Here is an 18,171-nt window from a genome sequence, read left to right as displayed (position 1 = left end):
CATTGGAATATTTGATAAGAAAATTCCCCTAAGTGCATCTGAATTGAGTAACTTACTCAGTTCATATTTTTATATAATTGGGAAAATTATTGAAAGAGTACTATTAGGTTTCCTTTCACAGACTATTAAAATGGCTAGTACGGATATTAATTAGAAAAAAAAATAATTTAACATTATAGTCAAGCAAAGATCATCTACATTTATGCTCTAACACATTCAACAAACCTAATCAATAAAAATACACCATAAAGAAGAAAACACACTCAGAAAAACTGGCTGCATAAATGCTTACAAAACACACAAAGAACACACCAAACTGAACACAAAAGCAAAAGCTTTTAAATATAAAAAAATATTACCTGACACTATTGGTAATGGTAGTTAAGCAGTATTTAAATTCGAAGAGCTGATGAAGAAAGTATCTGACCAGAATAAATCAACATATATTCTGCATATGTATTTTTAGAATTTCTCAAATACTTTACAGTTCGGAAGACTAGTAGACTATCATCAATTATTTGTGTAATATGCAATTTATCTACCTTGAAATTATTCTTGCACTGGGAATAGTGAATAATAATTCCTAGAGCTCAGAGAAAACAAACAAGCAAAAAACCTCGAAAAAAAAAGGACTGAGTCACACACAAAAAAGCGTTTGGCACAGAATCAGTAAGTTGGACTTTTATGAAGCTGTATTGTATAGTCATCTCTTACAATGTGTGTCCTGGGACTGTCCCATTTTCCTCACAGCAGCCTCAAAACAATCCATATATAAATAGTAATTAACAAAAGCAAAAATCCATTCCCTTTAAGTGACAGAGCAGTTGGGAGTGTGTGGAGCTCTGCCTGGGGAGCCAACAGAGTTTCTGGGTTAGAATTAAAGGGTGGGCAGGGACAGGTGACATTAGTGGGTGTCTGCTACAGATCATCAGAACAGGAAGGACAAGCAATAAGGCCCTTTAAGAACAGACAGGAGCAGCCTCACATTTGCAAGCCCTAGTCTTCATGGGTGCTTTCACCACCCTGATACTTACTGGAGGCACAACACAAAAGGACATAAGCAATCCTGAAGGGTCCTGAAGTGCTTTGACAATAATTTCCTCCTTCAAGTAATTAGAGAAGCCAACGAGGGAGAGGTGCTCTGCTGGACCTTGTACTCACCAAGCAAAGAGGGGGTCAATGGGGACGTGAAGGCTTAACACAGCCTTGGCTGCAGCGACCATGAGACGATGGAGCTCAAGATCTTGAGGGCAGAAAGGAGGTTGGCAAGCAAGCTCACAACCCTGGACATCAGTAGAACACATCTGGCCTTTTCAAAAACTGCTTGGAAGAGTTCCCATGGGATAAGGCCCTGGAAGGAACAAAAGGCCCAAAAAAGCTGGTTAGTATTCAAGGAACAACTCCTCCAAGCTCAAAAGATTTCCATCCCAATGAATAGGAAGTTGGGCAAAAGTGTCAAGAGGCCTGACTGGATGAACGAGGACCTCCTGTCTAAACTCAGACACAAAAAAGGAAGCACAGCTAGGGTAGAAGTAAGGATGAGTAACCTGGGAGGAATTAAAAAAAAACAAAAAAACCACAAAAAAAACCAAAAAAACCCCAAACAAACAAAAAAAAAAACCAAACCAAAACAAAAAAACCTCACAACATTGTCCAATCATCAATGGACAAAGCTAGGAAAGCTATAACCCAAATGGAATTGAATCTGCACAAGGATGGCAAAGACAAGCCTGTAAGTACATAGGTGACAAAAGACAGACTAGGGAAAATGTGGGCTCACCGCTGAATGAGGGTGTTATATAGGACATGGAAAAAGCTGAGGTACTGAATGCTTTCTTCACCTCACTCTTTACTAGCAAGACTGGCTTTCAGGAGGGCAAGAAGGAGGACTAAGGGAACTACAGGCCTGCCAGTCTTACCACAATCCTTAGGAAAGACATGGGGGAGCTCATCCTGGAAACCATTTCCAGGCATACTAAGGACAAGAAAATCCTCAGGAATAGTCAGCATGGCTTCACCAAGTGGAAGTTATATTTGACCAACATGATAAACTTCTAGGATGAAATAATTGGCCTGGTAGATGAAAGGACAGCAGTGGATAGTGTCCACGTGGACTTCAGTAAGGTCTTTGATACTGTCTCCCATAAAATCTTCATAGACAAGCTGTGGCAGGGGCTGGATGAGCAGACAGTGAGCTGGACTGAAAACTGGCTGAACAGCCATGCTCAGAGAGTGGTGATCACTGGCACAAAGCCTAGCTGGACTAGATAATAAATAGCAGTATATCCCAGGGGTCAGTACTGGTCCAGTCTCGTTTGACATCTTCATTAGTGATCTGGACGGTGGGTCAGAGTGCACCCTCAGTAAGTTTGCAGATGACAAAATCGGAAGGAGTGTCTGGCAGGTCAGATGGTTGTACCACCATTTAGCACAAACTCGACAGGCTGGAAAAATGGATTGACAAGAACCTCAGGAAGCTCAGCAAGTGCAAAGTTCTGCACCTGGTGAGGAACAACCCCACACACCAGCATATGCTGGGGGCAACCCAGCTTGAAAGGAGCCTGTCAGAAAAGAACCTAGGGATCCTGGTGGACACCAGGTTGAACATAAGCCAGTGATGTGCCCTTACCACAAAGAAAGCTACTGGTACCCTGGGCTGTGTTAGGCAAAATATTGCCATCAAGTCAAGGGAGGAGAGCCTCCCCCTCTGCTCAGCACTAGTTAGGCCACACACCGAACTCCTGCATCCAGTTCTGGGTTCCTCCATACAAGAAAGACATGGACATGCTGGAAAGAGTCCAATGAGGGGCCATGGAGATGATTAAGGGACTCAAACATCTCTCCTACGAGGAAAGGCTGAGTGAGCTTGGACTGTTCAGCCTGGAAAATACAAGGCATGGGCAGGATCTTATTACCATCGACAAATACTTGAAGGGAGGTTGCAAAGAAGACAAAGCCAGGCTCTCTTCAGTGGTGCCCAGTCATAGGACAAGAGGCAATGGGCACAAACTGAAACACAAGAGGTGCTGTCTGAACATCAGGAAACACTTTTTTACTGTGAGGATGAGTAAGCATCAGCAAGGCTTGTGGCATCTCCATCCGTTAAGATCTTTAGAAGCTGTCTGGACATGATCCTGGGCAACCAGCTCTAGGTGGCCCCACTTGAGCAGGGGGAAGTTCTGCTGACACAGAACAGCACCCTGAGCAGTATTCAGCCCAAAATCTTGATAGAAAAACCCAATATAATCTCTCCTGGTTAAATCTGAAAACTACGTTATCAGTTTTAATACAGAGCTTTCTGTTGCATTGTGTTTTGCTTTTAGACATCCAAACAATTAATAGTGTATTTGTAACACCATCCTGTGAAATCACAATCTGCTAGCTGTACTGGAGATACTTTGCAATATCTAAGAGATCCCTTTGACTTCTGAACAAAGTTAACAAGTGTCCGATTCAGAAAATAGGATCTTTTCTACACAAAGGCAACACAGCAAACATGGTTAAAGTCTCTCTTAAAGGAACATGCTAATGCAAGAGAATTGTGGGAGAGAGACTTGGCTGAGAAATACACTCATAGACATACATAATATTTAAATCCATTTTTGTAAGTGTGGTAATATTTGCAGAGTACATTCATACCATAATTCCTTTAGTTTTTTTTTTCCATTATATTATAAACAAATGTGGTTTTTTTCCACAATCAGTATCTAGATATGCACTTTTAAATATGGAGCTTCAACAAGTAGTGAAGATAATGTACACAAGCACCATCATGTTTAGTAATCCTGACTTCAAAATACAGCCTCTGAACTAGCAAGCAATTTATTCTGTTTCAAAAGCAATTTTGCTATTGTGTTGGAAAATTGTACTTCAGTATTTAAAAACAATAAGATAATGAATAATGGATTCTTCATAACCAGGATGAGGACAAAAATCTTTATGCCTTTGTTACCTAGTATTTTTCTGCACTTAATTGCTTGAAGTGCTGATTTTCCTTGAGTGACAAATCAATTAAGTATAATCCTAGAAACTTCTATTAAAATAGGGAAGCACTGAAAGCAAAATGAATAAAGAAGCCAGAGTGAATACATCAAAACTCTCAGCATGAGTGCTGCTAAGTCAGGTATGAAGACAACTATCTTGACAAAAATCTTGGTTTCCCAAGAAAAAAAGAACATTAATATTAAACAACTTTCAACAAAATCTAACTACTGTTAGGAATATCATTTAACAGATTTAAGTGAAAAGAAACGATGTAAAATAAACATTTTAAAATCAAAACCCTGCTATGAAAACGATGCCTCAAGTCACCTGTATCACCATCATTTCACTTTGATAGCTGTTTGCCAAATTAGATGCAGTTGCTAAGTTCCATGGGTTCCATAACTGGTAATGAAAACCATTTTAATTAATTTAAATTTAATCTGGCTACCTATTTGGATCCATAATTATTTCTGTATTTTCTGCCAGCCTTCCACTGTTCTAAAAGAGCAATATTCAAGGGTGCAGCAGAAAGGTGTGAAGGGCAGGGCAATCATGACTGCCTGATTTTCTGGTTTTACTCAACAAACGCAGAAGCAGTATCTATTACGGATTTTTCTACCTGCCTGCTCAAAAGACCCAGGTAGGATAGAAGCACTGTCAGATACTGCATAAATATTGTTTCCTTGCCACCTACCACTTGCGCTATATACCATAATTCACAAGAAGGAAAAACAAAGCTGATTTCTTAAAGCAGTATTTCTCAAACCTAGTGAGGGAGGGAAAAGGAATGTGCAGCCATGAGTCTACACAAGAACTGGACATAGATGGCTGTGGGATGCAGAGTAGCACGGAAGAGAAGCAGCAGGGGAAAAAACTGCAGCTGTGCACCTGAGTACCTGAGTAGAAAAGCTGAGAAAGTTACTGGCAGCTGAGCTATCACTGCTTCCCAGTATGACCATGCCCATCCCACCAAGCACTGGCCATTTGGCTTAGTGGCTTGTGCCAGCCACAGAACTCCCTCTGTTTTTGGTCACAGACAGAGGAAAGACAGAGAGCGTCCCACTTTCAGATGGGATAGAGTTAATGTTCTTCCTAATAACTGGTTTAGTGCTGTATTTTGGATTTACAATGTGAATAAAGTTGATAACACACTGATGTTTTAGTTGCTGCTGAGTAGTGAAGGACTTTTCAGCTTCTCATGCCACACTAGGTGCGTGGGAAATTGGGAAAGGGCACATCTGGGACAGCTGACCCAAACTGGCCAAACAAATATTCAATATGATGTCATGCTCAGCATATATTTTGGGGGAAGCTGCCCAGGGGAACTGCTGCCTGGGGACAGGTTGAACACTGATTACCAGGTGATAAGCAACTGCATTGTGTGTAAATCATTTTGTATATTCTTTTATCGTTACTATTATTGTTTTTCTTCCTTTCCTATCCTATTAAGCTGTCTTGATCTCAACCCAGGAGTTTTACTTTTTTCTCCACTCTATCTCCCATCTCACTGTTGGGGGGGGGGGGGGGGGGGGGCGGGGGGAAGCAGAGCAAGCAGCTGTGCAGTGCTTGGTTGCCAGCTGGAGTTAAACCACAACAGGGAGTAGGCAGCACAATGTGTCTGAGGCATGTCCTGCTCTACCTCCAATGATTCCTCCAAGGGTTAACCAGATGAACACCTTCCCAGTCTGAGGATAAAGGAGACTGACAAATTGTAGAGATGCAATAGGAATAATGAAGAAAGGGACAGGCATATTTATAGAAAGAGCAAGAATTGTTTCTTAAAGGACAAACCACCAAAGCAGCAGCTGCTGTAGGTTGCCTGTATCACTGTCATAACTGTTCAGACCCTGATCTGTAACAAGGAAAAAAATCTTAGGAAACTGCACAACAGCACAAAAAAAATTATTAAGAAATGTAGGTTCATCCATAATCAGGCTTATAAGTATATAATGCATTTTCATATAACTGCTCCTCTTGTTCAAATATCCAGTGTCTCCATAAAACAGATTGCTTTGCTATAAGCCACCTGAGAAAAATCAAATGACATTTACTTTTGCAACTATTCTTCTCATTTCTGAAGACTGTAAGTTACTTTTACCCTATAATTTCAAACACCTCTATGATTTACACAGCAGTAAATTCAGTTAAACTACAAAACAATCGTGTTGTTCCTAGATTACAACAGAAGCAGAAAATGGAAAAACCTTCTACAGGTAAATGCATGAAATTGAAAGAAACACAAAACACAGAAAAACTCTTTCATAAGTTTTTAGAACTGATTAGAGCTTGCCACTATTTGTCCCTATATAGTTTTAGTTGTGACTCTAATGCAAGTGCACCCCTAATCAGCATTACTTCTAAGTCTCTGACTCCAAGTCCTGGCCTAAAAAAAAAAATCCATACACACAAAATAAACCTATTAAAAATGTATATGCATTATTAGGGACAGACGTGTCAGAGATGTCTACATGGAAGATGACACTAACCACATTACTCCAACAGTTATAACAAAAAGACCCCCAAAACAAAACACACAAAACCAAAACAAAACAAAAAACAAACTTAATAAAACAACAAACACCACCAAACACACATTTAGAAAGCTTTTAAGGAAGCTGAAGATCTGTAAAGCTGAACATCTATATCTAGTTTCAACAGTTAACTTTGCTTTTGTGTCCTAGCATAACAGGATCTTTAAAAGCCTGTTACAACACTCCCATCACAGTGCATATTTACCCATTGGATGACAAAATAGATAGAAGGAAAAACTACTTCTACTGTATGCAGGCAAGTTTATTACTGACTATGTCACTGAGATTAATAATATTTACTACAATAAGACCAAATAAATCAAGTTGCTCCCAGCCTTTTACAAATGATGCAGAGAGACGTTCTGGAAAAATACAAGGCAGCACCTTTGATCAACTAGTACAATTTTTAAAAAATGAAAAAAAAAAAAAAAGCTGGTAGCTTTTGCCATGCAGAGCTGAGGGAAAAACTCTTATAGCTGTTGAGATAAAGATCTAAAAGCAGACTACAGTTATAACCAAGGCAGCTCCCTTTCATTAGTAGCTTACCAAAAATTGCTAAATCATAGGTACTAAAACCACAGGTTCCACCAGACACTTACATAAAGCAAATATTCTAAACGCTATTTGTCTTCTCTCTCCTAGCTCACACTTTGTGACCAGAGTTGTATGAAGATGCAGCAAATTCAGATCTGCATAATAAAGCCCTAACGAAAAAAAGGCACCCTTCGTTACTCCCCATTGCTTATGTTACAAAGCACTAATATAAGATCTTTTTCTACCCATGACAAGATGAGCAAGTCTCTGCATTTAACAAACAGGTACCAGAAATACCTAAATACACAGCAGGACCTGAGTAAACATCATTTACATTCACTAGAACCCTATTTTTAATTAGTAGGGTACAACATTGATCCCAACAACGGGACCATTTTGTAACTGTCACTGGGTATTGTTATTGACATTGTAGCCCCATCAATTGTTTTCTCTCCCTGTTCTTTGCAATCTAAATGCCTGCTCAAGCACCACAAATCACTGTATTTAGATACTACACATACAAAGCAGGGAGGCATGCAAGTATAGGACAAAACCAATAGTTTAAACATGAACAACCTTGGAAATATGTTTACAAAGTTTGTTCCACTGCACACTCAGTCAGGTGTGCTCATTGCAAAAGACAGCATCATGTGCAATAGCAATTTGAAGTTCTCAAACACTTTTTTCCTAGTGATCAAAATGTTTCAGATCAGAATAATTACTCTAAGAAGATTCATGCTAATGATTATGACTGTCTATAAACCTATCTTGGCGTGAAAGAGTATTACTAGGGCAAAAAAAAACAAACCACCAAACAAACATAAGGAGAACTTTTTCCAAGTACACAGTTCTAAGTAATTTTAAGTCAAAGAACTGCAATTAATTACTAAAATCATTTAAAGGTCCTTTGCCATCAAAATTTACATCTGCAAAATATTAAACTACTTCTCAGGTATGACAGCAATGAAAGTGTCATTGTATATAAAAATACTTTACAGTTGCTTTTGTGAATAGCTCTATATGCATGAAATATTATTACCTGCATCATTAAATCAAAAATTGCTCTGAAAAGCAAAAGTCACAAAAACTAAAATAACGACGACACAGACTGCATCAAAATTCTGAAAACATTAATATATGGCAAGGCCATTTTTCAAAAGTTATTATCTTTGACCTTGGTCCCAGGCAAAAAAAAAATCTCAGAATCTACACCTATCCTAAATCAGGTGCCAGATTCAACAAGCAATGCTAACCTATGAGTAAAGGCCTCAGCAAACAAAGCAACATGCTATCCAGGAAACTGAATATGTGAACAATGGGCACAGAACATATATTTAAAAAAAAAAAAAAAAAAGCAAACACAAACACTGCTACCTTATTTTTCTAAAAACTAGTGGTACAAAATTTGAGAGAGTCTTGAAAACAGAGACCCGACCACTGTTATACAAATACAACATCCCAAGTACAAAGGTGCCATGCAATCAACTCTGCTGGAAGAATCAGAATTAAGAGATGGCATCTCAGATTCAGACTAAAAATTACTCAGTGATGTAGTTCTAAACAACAACTCTGAATCTCTGTCCAAGGCAGTGACATTGATTTTTTTTTCTTTTTAAATGAAAAGTAATTTTTCTTTGCAAAATAGAGAAACAATTTGAATTTCAGGTGAAGTCAGTAAAAAACAGGAGTGCGATAATGATCCTGTAAAAAGGATCTGATCTGCTTTTTAAGAATGGCATTGAAAATGGCATAACGGTACAGAGAATTTTTCTAGCTACAATTCTACAGAGATTTCTTTGCGTCGCATTTGATCCGTTCCTCCATATGCTGAAACAAATGACAGAGGCATACTTTAATGAACATTTGAATATATCAGCCTAACATACAGCTTTGTATTTTAACGTGTTCTTATTTCCAATACACTTCAACATCCCTATTTTAGTAACTGTAATGTAAAACACTTATCAGGAATACCACTTTCAGTTCAGAGTTCACTACACTTCTAGCAAGTATGGGCTGAACCTGTCGCATCTGCTATTTTTGGTATCATGGTAATAACCAATACATCCCCTTACCAGAGGTTGCTACCTCCAGTAAAGAAATTTCTGTCCTACAGAGAAGTGGGTTAGACTAATCTGTAATGGTGCATCCGCTCAGTTGCCAGTTCTGTACATGTGTCACAGAATAAGAGGCTGAGGGGGTGCATCATGGAAATAATAAACAACGCAAGAGAGGGGCTCTGATTTAAACAAAGCATCACAAGATAGGAATGAGGATGATGTCATGAGCTTTCTCCAGGAGCAAGTGCAAGTGTGCCAGTACACATGCAGACAATTAACAAGCAGTACCCAGACCTCCACACTCCCACAGCTGCTTAACTTTCAGGAGTTTCTGTGACCATATCCTGAGTAGTAGGATGAATAGCATTAACAATGCTATTTCTACCAAAAAAAAGTAACAATTATTTACAGTTTGTGTCCCTGGACTAAACAATTTACTGCTTCTAGTCAAACAACAAATGTTTGAAGAAGTTACTATCACTTTGCAACAGCAGTTTTAAAACAAATGTTCAAAAGTAAATTCAGTTCCATCTTCAGAATGCTTTATCACAGAAGCTATATTAAAAATTCAAATTAATATCAATATCGTCAATCCTTCAGATTCATCCACCATTTTCAAACTCATTTTCAGGATGAAATATGTACAGCCATTCAATTGGAGGTGGAGTGGAAGCGCAGATTTAAACGAAACCTGTAAAACTTTGCCCAAATATTGTAAGAACTTTTGTTCTTAACACTCAGAAGCACACAGATTTGTATGAACTAGCAACATTTTAGAAAAACTGCAAGAGATACCCAGTATCATTGCATAGATCCCATGCTACAGATAAAATCTACTGATACATATCAAAGTTAGGTTATTTGTAACAATTATGGACATTTTGGAAGACTCTCCAGACCCACAGTAATGGTAAAAGAAGTTATGAGCTTTCTGTGAACACCATTCTACACGAGCTGTTAGGTCCTATTAGCTCTGACTGTTACCTGATCTCAGTAAATAACATTGAGTTATTTGAGGAAGTTTTTGTTCTTAATTCTTACATTTCAGATATAAAAAAACCTCGCATATCATTTGCCATTTGGAATATGAAGAATAACATCTGAACTATGAAAAATCACACTGTAGTTCAGAACTAGGACATGCACTTCTAATAAACAACTGAAGGCAGGCACTAGGTATCGAAGTATTTTAACAAAGCTCACTTCATAACATTAGAAATTAAAAGAAATCACAGAATTACTCTACATGCACCTAGTATTATCTGTTGACATTTGTATATCTGTGAAGCCTAGCCAAAGACCTTCAGAAATCATAACCAGAAAAACTACACAATCACTTGGAACAGCTTTTATTCAAAAGAAAAGCATTAGAACAGTAATCACTATATCAAATCACCTTACTTTCTTCAAAATATTCAAATCTGACATTTGTAACTATCAGCGAAGCACGTGAATTCTCAGCAATCTCTGAGTTCTGCAGACTTCCATTCCATTTTGCCTGTTTTTTTTTTTTTATTTTATGTGAAATATGTATAACAGGAAAAAAGCTAGAATCCACTAGTTGTTAAGCAACAAGTATCCTGTGTTTACCTGGACAAAGGACATATTATCCTATTACTTTGTTCTTTTTTCCTTCTTGTATAATTTTCTTTTTCACTAATGACATAAAAGAATGAGAAATCAAAAGTAACAGTATAGCCAGTTGCATTAAAACAGAGTGGCTCTATCAGTGATCAAACCACAGAAACAAGCAACAGCAGCTGATCTGTTCCACAATTTGCCCTACTGCAACCAACTAATGTATCTACTGTGGTGATTTGTAAGTATGATACTGTGATTCATATGGTGAATAAGCATGTAAGAGGATTCATCCCAGTGAGCTAGTGTTTTTCAGTACATCACCTTTGTGAATACCCAGAGTGCAACTGAATTTATGTAATATTGGACACAGCTATTAAGACCTCATTTTTTGGTACCAGCTCAGGACTCGCATCACCTCACACCTTAGCCCTATTAGCTGAATATGAGCATACACGGACAGCAGCAAGTGCAAGATACCCGAACAAACCACGTATTTTGCTTATGGATAAATTAGGGTTGTCTACTTTTTCTTGTTTTCCTTCCATTGACTTCACATGACAAAACAGGAACTGCACACTTAATTTCCTCCCTGTGTTTAGCAGTTGACTACTCTGGGGCTGATGACGACAAATAAAAGTCGAACACAGGAGAACAAGTATGTTAAGTCTCATTGCACATTTAAGGTGAGGCTGGATGTTTTTTGGTCCTCTTTTCCCTTCACAATGTAAACACCAAGCAGCAGCTATTTTTCCTGTAGATAGCAGATCCTTCATGCTGAAGGACAAAGTGCTGAAACAAGCGCTCTCCATCCATCTGAGATGGCAGAACATAAAAAACCTGAATTTCTACTGCAAAAGGAATAAGTTGCCCTTAAACACCAGAAATAAAAGCAGAAAAGGATGTATGTGTTCATTGAACCACAGGTAACATTTAATATGTATTTGTAATTTTTTTTTTTTCAAACAGGTCTCAATATATACAAAATGAATACATAAAAACACATTAATCTTGTCATATTCAATCATTAAGTACATCCTTGGACATTTCATGGTTCTTAACTGACTACAATTTTATACAGAAGTGTACAGTCTCAGGTATGTATCAACATTTCTTTAAGTGTGTGAGGAAAAACATACTCCAGTTTTAAAATACAAGCTATCAGTATGTCAAAATAAGCGCGAAGCACATTAACAAGCACTGAATGAGAAAGTCCTTATCCTCACTACAAAGCAAACTACAGCAGCACTGGCAAAGACTCCTGCAGACTGCTTAGCTCAAGCAAAAAAAGTCATCTCACAAACTAGCTTTGAGGCCACTAAAGGTCAGCAACTGATGAGCTGTATTAACTGATGCTGCACAGTAGCAGGTCAATCAATATGAGTTAAAAACACTACCACAATGAAGTTAAGGATCTGCATGTAAGACTTTCAAAAGACTAAGTTCTTTGCTGAAGAAATAAATCACAGCAAGTCAGAGACTCTTGCGGGACCCCAAAACGCAGTACTGAGATATCAACTCTATTATATTTTAATTGGTGTTTGTTTCTAGACATCTTCAGAAGTATGAATTACACTCTTTTAGGCAAAATCCACATGTATATATGCATGTGATAACTTTCTGCCTATCAGGGACCTCAGTGACTTCACCATTCTTAAAAGTTTCTGCAACATTGGGACCTTTGCTGCAGTTTCCACAGGAATGCAAGGCTTCATCGAAGTCTGTGCTGAAGATAAAGATTAGAAAAGCAGGATGAATCATTCATAAAGACATACGAACTGTAGTTCAATTACTAGCTTAGAGTTGTAAGACTTACGAGTTGTAGTTCAACTCTCTGCACTGCTGAACTTCCTCTGACTTTACACAAGACACTTGTGGTAGAACCTACATAAGCATTCCCATGTTTTTGTTACAGGCCCACAGGACACCTTCCAAAGTACATGACAGGTGCTCTCACAAATCCAGGGTACAGTATTCTTCAAGTAGAATTACCAGCCTACTCAACTCACCTTAAGAAAAATATAAAGAATTAAAGTGAGAGAAAAGGTTTATATATCTCTTCTAATCCTCAGAGCTCAAAAAAGCAATGTTTTTAATCAAGTGATCAAAATAAAGAAACATAATAAAACACCTGTCAAATGTCAAAGGTCTTATAAATCTACAACTAGTTAAACATAAGTAATGAAAATCATAGATAATCATTTGTGTGGCAGATCAGTAAATGAAATACATGTCACCATCACTTGAGAAGCACATAGATTATGAAAGACTGTAATTGTAAAAAAATGTAATCTAAACCAAAATAATTTAATCCACAATCTTTGGAGGAAGATATTGATCAGATAAGATAGAGGGGAAGAAGCAGATCCATAACAAATAGCAGTTCCCTGCTAGATCTTAGAGCTTGCCAAATCTGCTTATCAAGCGAGGTTTAAACAGTATGTATATATAACTGTAATTACTGCCTGCAGACATACTTTCAGTAAACCTGTGCATCTACCTGATTTATGAACTCAACCTGTCATATCAATAGCATTTTTCAAATCACCAAAACACTCCTGGGTAAGCTACAATAGAACCACCTGATACCTTTCATGGTCTGGACTAAGTTTTTCCCAACCTAATCTTCCCTTTTCCCTTTTACTTCCAAAGCACAACACCTACTGAGAAGCTCACAGACTCCAGCAAGAGCTTCCCCTGCTTCAATTCTCTGAGGAACAGTAATTATTACAACACTACCTCAAAACAGAGGACAAACCTACTACAAATTATCAGACATTCCAGTATTAGTGAGATGGGGAAAACTACAACTACGGCAGACTGTCCTACAAGGTCATGAACATTCATAAAAATATTTTTATCTAGTTTAAGAATCAACACAACATAATTTAAGCCTAACATATTTTGCATAGTTTGAAACTACCTTTTGTGTTAGTTACTCTTTTCAGACAAAGACGTAAATACACCATATTCATGATCAAACAGATTTATCACTGGGTTTGAATTCAAACAACAGCACCAACTACCCTGTTTTTAGAAAGTCCCATTTATTTCAGATCCTACAGCTGATCCCTTCAGTTCTTGTGTCCACAACCAGTGTTCTACAAAAAGCAAGGGAAAAAAACACAAAGCTTAAACAACTACCTATAATCATATATCCTGCCCAGCAAAAGTGCTGTCCAATGGACAAACCAAAGTAATGCAGCAAATTTCTTCCTTGTTCATAACAGTATACCCAGAAATTATTCAGAATAATGGGAAATAAAGAAACATTCAGTCTTTGCCTGAAAACTTAATTTGACGGCAGACCTTTAAACTGGCTTCTTCAAATTGCTATAATCACCGATATAGTACTTTTCAGGTAACTTAATTATTGTAATTCTTACATTCAACAACGTTCACCGTGCTAATACACAATAACTATTGCACATATTTACTATCGACGCCTAAAGAAGCCACCCACCGAGAGCATCCGGCTCATAAGTAAACTACGGCCAGCGGCCCGAGTTCCGCGGAGTTGCGGGCGCCCCAGGGGGCCGAGGGAGCGCAGGCCGCACGGGTGTGCGCGGGGTGGGCGGCAGGAGCGGTAGAGAAGAGGGCGCCCTGCGCATCCTCCCGCTTGGCCCTGCAGCATCAACCGCCGCCACCACCACGGCCTCTCCCGGCTCCCCGCCCCGCCGCCAGGCCACGGGGAGAACGAGATGCGCTCCCCTACGGGGGCCGAGAGGGTGGCCAGGACTGCGGAGGCCTGGAAGAGCCATGGGCTGCAGACACCCCGCTTCTCGGCCTACAGCGGGGCCTCCCCACGGACCAAGTAGGCGGTCCCGGAGCCCCACAGGGCAACGGGGCTGGGCGAAGGGCACAGGCCGCCCTGCCCGCCGTTAGAGACGATGGGGGGAAGAAAAAGGGGGAAGCCGCCGCGCCTCCCCTGCCCGTACCTGTTGTGTCTCTGCGCCGTGGCGGCGCTGGTGTAATAGGCCGCTCTCCGCTGGGTGCTGCGCGGCACCGGGTGCAGCGGGATCTGGTCCGCCATCTTGGGGGCGACCCCCGCCACCTCGCGCCCGTTCTCTTCCCCTCCTCCCCGCTCGTCACAGCTCCGCTCCGCCTCGCCCCCGCCGCCTGCGCGCTGCCTCCGGGACCCCTGACGTCACGGCCACCGCCAGGAAAGAAGGGCCGGCGGGGCGGGGCCTCGGGGTAAACAAGGGGGCGGGGGCCCAGGGGGGGGCCCCGCCGGGCGCAAGGCCCGCTGGGCGCTTCGTGGGGAGGGCGGGAAGGGGACTGTCATCGCGGGGGGCTTGCGCGGGGCCGTTGGTGGCGGTTTGGGCGCCTGCGGGGTGGGCTCAGCCGAGCCTTCGCTAAGGCTGGTGAGGTTTAGTAGTTCGGCTTCTGAAGCGTCACACGGGTGAGCCACGAGGAGGAAGACGAGGAAGAGGCAGAGGCTGCGCGTCTGGGCTGCGGGGAACGCAGGCATTTCACAGGAAACCGAGCGTTCGGGTCATGGACAGGAGTTGCACGAGACAAACCCCAAAGTGGTTGTCCTCAGCCTGCAGAGGCCTTCTGGTTTTTAAGTTGGTCTAGGTAGGCTCCCCTTTCACCTCTTGGATGGCAAGGACTGTCACCTGTGTTGGATGTCAGCCAATACACATGTGGTCTCCAAGAACATGTTCATGGTACAGGCAAAACCCTTGGTCTGCTGGATTGTGACCTGAAAAGTGTGGTGTGGTAATGGGAACACCAGCAACCAAAAACAATGTCTTGGGTTCAGCTGGAATAGAGTTAATTTTCACAGGAAGCTGGGAGGGGACATAGCCAGGACAGTTGACCCAAACTAGCCCAAGGGATATTCAACACCATATGATGTCATGCTCAGTTTATAAACAGGGGTAGCTGGCTGGAGTGGGGTATTGCTGCTCGGGACCTTTCATGGGAAATGAAGTCTAGATTAAATTATCTACCACCCTGTCCAATAGCATCTCAAAAACCTGTAGTGATAGTGACTCAACTGTGTCCTTGATGAGATTGTTCCAGTGATTGTTCTCACTGTAAGAATTCCTTTCTTATATAGAGATGAAAATTCTCCCAGTGCAACTTGTACGCATTTCCCCATGTCTTTTCCATGTGGCTCCTTGTGATGAGAGAGCTGCCATCTCCTTTGTAGACACTTTTTAGGTACTGAAATACTGTGGTGAGGTCCCCCTGAGCCTTCTCGTCTCCAGGGAGAAAAGGCCTCCTTCAGTCTTTCCTCAGAGCAGGTTCTCCAGCCCTCTAGCACAGTGTCTCTACAACTTTCTCTGGGTCACCTGTTGCAGTGTTTATTTTGTGATAAAATTGCTAATAAGTAATCAGACTTTCACATGTTCCAGCTTTGTTTCAGTTGTTTCCCATTCAATAACCATGCACCTCTGAGAAAAATTTACCTCCATCTAAAAACTGGACATGGATACAGTCTTAAGAGTCCAGATACAGACTTACAAGGGCCAAACAGAGAGGAAGGATCCCTTCCCTCTTCAATCTGCTGGCTACATGTTTACTAATACTGCCCAGGGTGTGGGTGACTGACTCTGCTGCAAGGATATGTTGCTGTCTTGTGCAGCGTAGCAGGTTATGGTGTGGTACTGCCTGCCTCCTGCCTGCTCTGCAACGATGGCTGCATTTTATGTGTTTGAACAATCAAACATAACCCAGAAAAATTTCAATATAACAATTATGCAACTCCCAGGTGCTTCCAAGGCCCTTGTTGTTACAATTCTGTGCATCTCACAACTTTAATATTAACAGCTATATATTCAGAACCGTCATGTGGCTACTGAAATCCTGCAGCAGAGAATTCAAGTGATTTCTTTGAGTTTTCCATTTGATTCAAGCCTGTGACAGAGCAGTTTTTGAACAAAACAGAAATCACTTAATTCACAAGTTAGCAGCCTAAGACTAATCTTGCCTCTGCAGAACTTTGGTTCTGGTTATTTGTTTGTATTTCTGATTATTACCATATTATTTGGCCTAACATCTCTAATCTTAGTCAATTGTGTGTATGTGTTTGTAAATTCCATATGTATAGACAAATACATGACCTAGTACATATAATAAAAGGTTTATTTTGCAGACTTGTAAATGCCTCAGCATGGGATAATCATTAGGAACCATAAATGCCTTTAGAGTCTTGATTTCTTACTGATAACTGGTATATTCTGTAAATTAGTATTTTATTTATGACTAGTTTAAGGTTTTTGAAGATAAAAACTTCACTATTACCTGTGTGCAGAGAGGCTTTGAACCAGAAAGCCTTCTAAGAAGAGGAAAATGAGAGTTTTTAAATCAATCAATGGCCAAGAGAATTACAAAATTGACGTATTTATCATTTTAAATGCATGCAGTTTTTCTTACTTCAAATGTATGTTTAAAACTTGCAGTTAAGTCAGTTGCTGGACATCTATAATGATCTCAGCTTCTTGATCTAATTGCCTTTTTGCATCAGTGTTTTCATAAAATGGTAAAAGCTTCAGGGTGGGGACTTTGTGTGGCATCTATCATTCAGTTCTGCCTCCAGATTATTATGTAATACTGTTTTATGTTTTTTTAAAGAAAAATACTTAAATTTATAAAAGTTTTTTAATTTAAAAGTGAGGCTTTGGCATATGGTACTTAAGGACTTTTCAAGATGCCTGTAGCAAATGTGCCTGCATTTTGAAAACAATATTTCCTTTTCAATTTGGAAATCTTGAAAGGTCAAAGAATAAACTTGCTTTGGATTCAGATTTTGCTAGTCAGGCATCTTGGGCAGGTGTTATTCTGCTGTATGAAAAAAGCTTTTCATTTCAGGAAAGATGTAGTTTTGCATTCAATATTAAGTACTGGCTAAATAGCATTTGTTACTTAAATATCATTATAACATACATTTATGATAATAAGTAAATATAATACCATTCTGAAATAAACTTTCTGTATCATCCTTTCCATGTTTCTTTTTTGCATTTTTTTGCATTTATAACAAGTGGCAGAGTTCCAGAATCTATGATTTATGGATCTTGTGAAATCTTGATTTAACTAGGAATGAGCTGGCATGGAAATTGTTTTGCATTTTTGCATATCTCTGCTACAGGTGCAGAACCTATCTGTAACTAGTTCTGCCTGATGTCCCCAGAGGGCATATTATAATAATTTATGCTTTTGCTACCATTCTACTTCTGCTGTAAATGCTCAAGGTTAAGTGCTCCCTCCCTCCTAATCCTATTTATGTATCCAGTTTGGGCTAGAGTAAGGGGAGGAAATGAAAGACAGTTTGAAGATAATTGATTCTTCGCTATCCTTCTTGGAGCCAAATTATAAAATCAGTTCTACTGGAGTAAATCTGTGGAAGTGATACTAAAATCAGTTGAATATAAAACAAAAGAAATTATTTTCAATAAGCCTCACATAATGTTACATGATCCAATATTTACATTACTTTTATACTAGGTATTTTCTCACCTCATCCTTCAAACCAC

At 39.8% G+C, this 18,171-nt stretch overlaps 1 protein-coding gene across 8 annotated transcripts in view; it reads right to left on the bottom strand.

Annotated features, from left to right (window-relative positions):
* ATP9B (ATPase phospholipid transporting 9B (putative)) overlaps positions 1-14,795 on the bottom strand; it is a 167,107-nt gene extending 152,312 nt beyond the window's left edge. For 5 of the 8 annotated variants that reach the window (XM_080339198.1, XM_080339203.1, XM_080339201.1 and 2 more), the window contains exons 1-2: positions 14,626-14,765; positions 1,162-1,351 (exon numbers count right to left, since the gene is read on the bottom strand). In XM_080339198.1, the coding sequence (XP_080195324.1) occupies positions 1,162-1,304 (143 nt within the window). In that variant the 5' untranslated portion in view covers positions 1,305-1,351; positions 14,626-14,765. Of the gene's footprint in view, positions 1-1,161; positions 1,352-14,625 lie in introns of all 8 variants that reach the window. The other 3 variants (XM_080339199.1, XM_080339205.1, XM_080339204.1) reach the window with 1 other exon arrangement.
* Between the last annotated feature and the right edge of the window lie 3,376 nt (positions 14,796-18,171).

The sequence above is a fragment of the Nesoenas mayeri genome (assembly GCF_963082525.1).
Source record: "Nesoenas mayeri genome assembly, chromosome: 2".
In the NCBI taxonomy this organism is placed as follows: domain Eukaryota; kingdom Metazoa; phylum Chordata; class Aves; order Columbiformes; family Columbidae; genus Nesoenas; species Nesoenas mayeri.
The sequence above is the reverse complement of the archived record's forward strand: the minus strand, read 5'-3'. Positions and strand labels throughout refer to the sequence as shown.